At 36.4% G+C, this 8,495-nt stretch overlaps 1 protein-coding gene across 4 annotated transcripts in view; it reads right to left on the reverse strand.

Moving 5' to 3' along the window:
* Nucleotides 1-8,495, reverse strand: part of LOC106870405 (cadherin EGF LAG seven-pass G-type receptor 1) — a 535,294-nt gene that overhangs the window by 305,453 nt on the left and 221,346 nt on the right. For all 4 annotated transcript variants that reach the window (XM_014916457.2, XM_052966877.1, XM_052966875.1 and 1 more), the window contains one exon: nt 5,661-5,960. In XM_014916457.2, the coding sequence (XP_014771943.1) occupies nt 5,661-5,960 (300 nt within the window). The remainder of the gene's footprint in view (nt 1-5,660; nt 5,961-8,495) is intronic.

An 8,495-nucleotide genomic window follows, 5' to 3' on the forward strand; every position in this document is an offset into this window, starting at 1 on the left:
AGCTCTCTCTCTCTCTCTCTCTCTCTCTCTCTCTCTCTCTCTCCCTCTCTCTCTCTAAATCTCGCTCACTCTTTCTTGTTTTCACTTTCATATTTCAGACATCATTATTTTCACTTAAAGTTCAATCGATATTGTTTTCTTTGTAAGTTTTCAATCGCTATTTACAAACAAAAATGACAAATTACTGACTGAAAGAAGTTCATAAATTACTGATGAAAATAATTTCATACATAATTTACTATTATGAAAACGCCTAATGCGCAGGCTGAAATTAAAAGCATTCCGTCCACGACTGGTAAATGGTCGTTTGGTGGATAACCCAGATCGCCAGTCGCAATTCTGCGAAATGATGCGTGACCAAATTGCTAATGAGCAGGCAGATTATCTCGATGAGATCATCTGGTCAGATAAAGCTTGTTTCAAATTATCCGATCATATAGATGCATAACTGCGTGTACTGGGGCAGATGGAAGTCACCATTCGACGATGGAATCTCAACTGAACCAGTCTGGTGCTACAGTTTGGAGTGCACTCTCAAGCGAAAGTGTTATAGGACACATTTTCTTTGATAGAACTGTAAATGGAGAGAACTACTTGGAAATGTTTTGTGACATGGCAGTACCACAAATCAGAACCAAAGCTAATTTTGATGAACTGTTATTTAAGCCAGGTGGAGCACCTCCACATTATGCGTTGACAGTAAGAGACTACCTTAAGCAAGCCTTTCCACACTTTGGTTTGGAAGACGAGACAGAATCAAATGGCCACCACTTTAACCTGACTTGACACCAATGTCAGTTGGGGTGTTGTAAAGAGAAAAGTTTATGAGAAGAACCCCCAAAAACAGTAAATGAATTAAAAGATTACATTTCTGACGCATTCACTAAAATTGATGGAGATCGGAATTTGTGCCGCACTATCGGAGTGTTCTGAAGAGGTTTCAAGAATGTTGCAATGTTGATTAAACATTATCTGTTTAAGATATGCACAAGCAATATGATTGTAAGATAGAAATTTAAATATAATAAAATATTTTAAAAGAAATTTAAGGTGCTTACGTGATGACTGTAAACCTAATTTTGCGCCACCCTGTATGTATACGTACACACACACATACATACATGCATACATACATACATACATACATACATACATATATATATATATATATATATATATATATATATATCCAACCAAGCTCTCAGTTCTGCATCAGTACTGAACGAAACTCCGCACATAGCATTTGAAAGAGGTCGAAAGAGGTGGAAATCCGTTGGTGCCAAATCAGGAGAGTACGGTAGGTGTGACAGCATTTCTCCGCCATGCGTTTGAATGACTTCCTTGGTCATATTGGCGATATGAGGGCAGGTGTTGTCGTGCAGCAGAACAGCACCATGTTGACGATTAGGTCATTTGTCTTGAATAGCTGTGTTGAGTCGTTCCATCTGTTGAACATGGGGTTCTGCGTTGACCGTTTGGTTCCGTTCAAGCAATTCGTAATGAATAATCCCTTCCCAGTCCCACCATACGCACAACATCGCTTAACGCGGATGAAGATCTTGTTTCACGCGCGGTGTCGCTTGTTTATCGGGGCTAAGCCATTACTTACGCTGCTTCATATTGATGTACAGGCACCATTTTTCGTCGCCAATAACTATTCGGTAAAGAAATCGTTGCTTGTGTCCATGAGTTGAGCGGTGACGAGCAAGCAAACAAGCGGAGATTGTGGCTCGTTGATTTTGGTTGTCACTTAAAACATGTGTTTGTGTTTGTGTGTGTGTGCATATGTACGTGCCTATATGTATATATGCATGCATGTATGTATGTATATGTTACGGCTTCGTTTTTGTCCCACAACGGTTTGCTAAGATTCCTGCACTTAAGGAACAGGGCACAATATTATAAGCACCAGAGACGAACAAGTAAATGATGGGTCGATTGATCTGACTAAACACTTCAAATCATTGCTGCATCTCGGCCGCGATCCAATGACTGAAGCAAATATGAGAGAAAAGGAAGGATGGAACCTAGTCTTCTTCTTACATTGCTCTCATGGATAATATCTCTGAATATATCACACCACACCTTACCTGTGCGAATACAGGCCTCTCACTTTTGTTGTTGACACAGTTTTATTTCGTTATTGAAACATTTCAATACGAGTTCGTCCATCTTTTGTACGACTGATGAAAGCATCCGAAATTATCTTCATCTTTTCTTTTTTCTTTACTTTCGAGTTATTTTAAGCAAATCACGTCTATCTAGATATTTAAAGACAGGCTGTTGCTAGATATTGTACGGATTTACAATACTAGAACAATAGATAGTCAACCAATTTATTATATTCACGCAAATAATTATTTCATATCGGGAAAATGGAAAGAAGGAAACGAACGGAGAAAATGTCAATGATAAAGCCTACACATATTATTATTATTATCATAAATATTATTATTATTATTGTTATTGCTTTTGCTGTAGTTGTTGTTGTGACAGAAATAAAAATACTTTTCAATCTACTGAATTCAATTAATTTTTCTGCCAAGTTGAAAACAATCAGCTAAAGTTTGAATACCGTTTTCATGGAAATTTTTCCATATCTAAACTTGTCCATAGTATCCGCCATATTTAATTCTGTGTACATCCCGAAGGGGCGGGAAATACACGTGCACATGACGTGTTTGTGATTTTTTTTTCAGACCAAATCTCTATGAATGCACACCCCCACCACGCACGCACATACGCATACAACCATAGTTCTGTGAATGGAGGCCGAAGACTATTTTGCCTGCAGAATTTTTATTTTTACTGCTCCCTCTCTCCCTCCCCATCTCTCTTTGTCTCTCTCTCTCTCTTTTACCCACTCTCTCTCACTCGCTCTCTATGTATATGTACCAGCTTGTGTTGACGTAGTATATTTGAGAACGAATATGTACAGAAGTATGCATGTAATTATGCGAGCATTATTCTACAATCCTTCGTGCAAGCTGTTGCTCATTCCATTTCACAATTTCCCTTAACTAAAATTGTGTGTATGTATGTATGCATGCGCCCGATACTGCATATATATCAGGAAATCCATGGTATCCGTAAAGTTTATATAAATAGATAAACGATAGAACATGGCATCAACAACATTCTCAATTAAAAATACTACAATTGTTTCGATGCATTTTTTCAATTGTAGTACACGGGCGATATGTTCTGTGATCATTATCAGGCGTTCAAATGTAAAATGTGTAACTCGCAAAGTATGGGGCGTGCTTTATGACGAGAGGATACACTAAAGAACTTGTTTAAGCAATCACCTGAGGAGGTTCGTTGTACATCTTGGATTTGTGATAATTATTAACGATCTCACCTGATTGATAAAGGTGTAAAATGTGTCGAAACAATTTTAGTGGCTTTAAATAATGTCGCTCATTCCATTTTCTATCATTTATGCTTTCTCTGTATGTATGCCATTATTTAGTTTTATTTCAAGATTTCTTGCCAATAGAGAAAGAGTCGGTTTCTGATCCAAATCCAAGGCTCCTTCATTAGAATTTCAACATCAACAAGGTATTTGTGTTTGTAAGTATGTATGTATGTATGAGTGCAGATTTGTATGTTTTGCTTTATTTATGTATTCTAATGCATATAGTTGCATATCTAGACATGCTCATAAGTATTTAAATTATAAACTTCCGGAAAGTTTTATAGATTTTTATAGTTCCAGTGATGGATTCAATCTGTAGTCTTCGAATCAGCTTTCTCCTTTCTGGTTTTGAGAAACCTAATTTCTCAAGATTTCTATTTAGGCAGAGTGCTACATATCTCAGCATCCCAATAATTACAGGTACAAACCTGAACTTGTAATCTGGATAGAGTAACTGCATATTTATCAATAGTTCAGCATAGGTATTCTCTTTCTCACTGATCTTCAGCTTTGTTAACATCCGCCGGGCAGCTGATTCACACAACTGTGCACAGTTTCTCTTCTTTATCCCAAATCATTATATCAGGTCGGTTGTGCTTACATCGTATTGAGGTTTTCACTAGGACATTCCATCAAAACTCATTTTTATTATGAGTGAGTATGGTTTCTTCCATACTGTGGATTCTTATTTCTTGATCCTCGGGATTATCCTTCCGACGGATTTCATTATAGAGTGTCCTAGCTACAACATCATGTCTCATGGATAGATTATACCGTGATGACATTTTCGGACAACAGCTTATGACGTGAGTCATATCTTCGGTGTGAACTCCACAATATCTGCATCAGTTGTCACATTTCACTGCTTTTCCTGCATCTCTGTCCTTTTTGTGCATCAGGTATTTGGTTGATATTTCCTGTTCCTGGATTGCAAACGCGTATACTTCAATGTGGGAGGTAATAATCCGGCTATTCGTCCATGATAAACTGATTTGATGATCAATGTTACTATCATCTCAGAGTTTTCTACTAACACATCCATGCAAAGTCTTCTGCTCATATATGCTCATCCTTTCATCTGATGATACGTTGCGGTAGAGTCGTGCGACTTCTTTGGACACGTATTCTAGGTTATCAGACAAGGAGTGTTACTCAAGGAGCTGCCTTCCAAGTCTTATGATGTTATCAGCCTCATGTATGCAAACTTGGTCAAGAGATGCACTTCGACACTTGGCGGTTAAAATATGTTTTCGAAGGGGGAATATATGACATCAAAAGCCATTTTGGATTGATGTTAAGCCTTTGCCGCCTTGTTTTCGTTTAAGGTAGAGGTGCTCTACGTCACTGTTTATGTGGCAATTATGTGTGTTTGTTAGTATTTTTCGGGTTTTCACATCAATGGCTCGGATCTCCTGAAGCGTCCAAAAAGCAGCCCAAATAGTGGTATGGGTATTGCCCCGCTAACACATCATGGGCTATTGTTTTATTGAACGAAAAGAGTTCTGAGGTCCAAATTTTCTTTTTTCGGCTGTAATATACTTTAGTTACACGTAATTTGTTACAGGTGACATTGTAAGATATGTTTTCATCCACACCCAGATACCTGTAACCTTCCTCATCAGAGGATGATGATGATTATAATAATAATAATAATAATAATAATAATAATAATAATAATAATAATAATAATAATAATAAGAAGAAGAAGAAGAAGAAGAAAAGAAGAAGAAGAAGAAGAAGAAGAAGAAGAAGAAGAAGAAGAAGAAGAAGAAGAAGAAGAAGAAGAAGAAGAAGAAGAAGAAGAAGAAGAAGAAGAAGAAGAAGAAGAAGAAGAAGAAGAAGAAGAAGAAGAAGAAGAAGATCCTGTAGGATTTTATGATTCAGTTCGACCATGAGATAGAGAAAAGGAAGCCAGACATAGTGTTAATTGAGAAAGAAAGCAAACTTTGCTGGATGATAGATATAGCATGCCCAGCTGACAACAAGGTATGTGATAAGGAAGAAAGAAAAGTTCGAGAAGTATATTGATCAAATGGGGGCTGCAATAAGGGCGGAGCACTTGCAGAAAACAGCACTGCTTGGAAACGCTCGAAAACTCAGGAAGGTGCTCGAAAAATAAGGGTTGTTACCTTAGTTCACTGGTAATGAACAGCTGACACCATAGTACATCTCCAGTGTTAGAAGCTGTGGAAAGGAAATAATAATGATAATAATACGTTTAACAAATAAATCGAATCCTTACCGTGCATTCTCCAAGTCCATACAACATGGGTCCACACTTCATTTGCTAACGAAATATTAGTTGATATATATTTGTTGAATATTTTAAAAACTAAATTATTTCCACTGGTTATGCGCAATATGTTGATAGTTTGATCCTGCTTGTAGGATAAAATGGTATCTTGATTCATATTACTGCCGTTAGCTTTTACCCAGAATGCAATGGTAAGATTTTTGACTTCCGGAAATCCTTTACCCAAAAGTAATGTATAACGGACAGGATCTTTGTTTCGGAATTCTAACCGGGAGTCTAATGCAGATGCTGAAAGGAGAAGAAACGAAATCATTGGTAAAATAAATAAGCAACAAATTCTATGATTCCTATATATATATTTTTATCTTTTACTTGTTTCAGTCATTAGTCCGCGGCCATATTGGGGCACATTCTTCTAGACTTTTCATATATATATATATATATATGAATACATATATGCATACATATTGTTGTAAGACCTAGCTCACTGCTCGGCATTACTTACCGTATTTCACGTTGTAAGATTCACATATCTATAAGATGTACTCTTATTGTGTAAGTATAAATTGTTGCAAAATATAACAGATTTAGTATGGAGTCATTGAAAGGCGTTTGAAAGTGATTATATCGGAGCGATTGATCCTGCGCACTCAAATAAAATATTGTGACAATATACTGAGATAAAGTATAAAATTAGTGGAGGAACATGGCCTAGTGGTTAGAGCAGCGGACTCGCGGTCTAGGGATCGTGGATTCGAATCTCAGACTGGGTCATGTGTGTGTTTATGAGCGAAACATTATGAGTGAAACACCTAAGCTACACGCGGCTCCAGCAGAAGGTAATAACGAAGTTCTGCTGTCTCTTTCACCACAACTTTCTCTCACTCACTCCTGCATCTAGCAGCTCACCTGAGACGGACAGGTATCCCGTCCAGGTGGGGAACCTATACACCAATGAAACCGGGAATCCGGCCTTTATGAGACAGGAACTACTAGAGAAGGAACAATAGCAACAACAAGTATAAAATCGTAAATTCATCATAAATAAACTGTTATAGGATTAGTATGTTTCAGATTAAAAGTTCTTAAGATTTTGGTCAAGAGAGTTGCTATACATGCTGCGAAACTCGATTTTCTGGCTGTGTTGTTTTATGTAACCACAATCAGCCACCACGGTGTAGCCTGATCGCTAGGATTTTGCTGAATTCCCCACATTGTAAATAACTGATAAGCGGATGTAAATTTCCTGACATACCAGTCTTCTTTCAAACATCTTTCATGTGGGATGATAAGCAAATGCTTCTTAAAGGTAGCACAGCTATTAAATGATGTATGAACAATATCAGGTGTGAGTTATGCAAGTTGAGGAAGGAGCTATAATGAGATATCATGGTCTCACATATAACTACCAGTATACTGACAGGAATATCTCCTGTCTTTTCTGATAACAAGTACTAAAAGATTTTTCAACGTCAAATAAGAATGCTTTAGAAATGTCATCTATTTTAACCAAATGAAAGACAGATAGATATAAATGTTAGGATTGGTTGGATTACATTTTGAACATTTTGCATCAGTTATGGAGCAATGGAGGCTTAAATTTCAGTTTAACGGCCATTAGCCTCACGAATTTAAATCTATTGCGGAGACAAATGCTTGCTAGACGAGCAAACAAGACGGGAATATCTTCAGTCGTTCCGTTTAGCATTTTAGAATCGGAGACAAGTTCTAAAACATAACATTTCATGAAAAATAAATGAAGAAAAAAGAAACGGGAAGAATGCAGTAACATGAAGATAACATTCTGGCGAAGGCATATTTGGCAATCAGATGTTTTGAAGTAAATGCTAGTCAAAGACTAGATCATCCTGCAATTAGTATATCAAGCAAACGCTCTCTGAACCGAATACTTTGGCGTAGAATCAATAACATGTTTATTTAATGGATTGAAATAATGTCTGCAATATTTCAGTTTACAGACGATACACAAATACAATAAAACAATTCTTTAGATTCACCTGAAAAGAAATTTAGGCTGGGGTTTCAGACAATTTGGATATAAGAAATAAGGGGGAGAAAGCTGTAATTTTCTACGAATCTAAGAATATAATTTTGTCTGGAATCTCGACAACGATCTACCAATATTTGCATTAGAGATTCTTCTGTATTTTGGGTTTTTATTTTGTTCATTTTATTTACAGGCTCCAGAAAAATCAATGATTTGTAAAGGATATACGTTGAGAAATACATGTATATACGCACACACGCACGTACACAGACACACACGCACGCACAAATACACACATATGTATATATATATATATATATATATATATATATGAGTGTGTGTAGATATATATGTATATATATATGTAGATAGATAGATATGCATATGTATATATACATATATATATATACTTATATGTGTGTATATGTGTATATATGTACGTGTGTATGTATATATATGTATATATACATGTGTACACGGAAACATGTACGCTTGTGTGCGCTTGCGTAAATATACATCTCCAGTTGTTTGTATGTAAAGAAATAATAAAGAAAGCTAGACAGGAAAAAGATAACCAACAAAGAAAATAACTAAACCGAAGGAAAAATGCAAGACAGAAAAGCGTTCGATAGATAATATATAAGAACCGTTAATATTACCACTGAAATTACAAATGAAGTAGGAAATATAAAAGAAAGAAGTTTATACACGTATACACACACAAACACATATATAAATGTATGTATGTATGTATGAATTGTGTGTGTGTGTGTGTGTGTGTGTGTGTGTGTGTGTGTGTGTGTGTGTGTGTGTGT

Source organism: Octopus bimaculoides, chromosome 4 (assembly GCF_001194135.2).
Source record: "Octopus bimaculoides isolate UCB-OBI-ISO-001 chromosome 4, ASM119413v2, whole genome shotgun sequence".
Classification (NCBI taxonomy): Eukaryota; Metazoa; Mollusca; class Cephalopoda; order Octopoda; family Octopodidae; genus Octopus; species Octopus bimaculoides.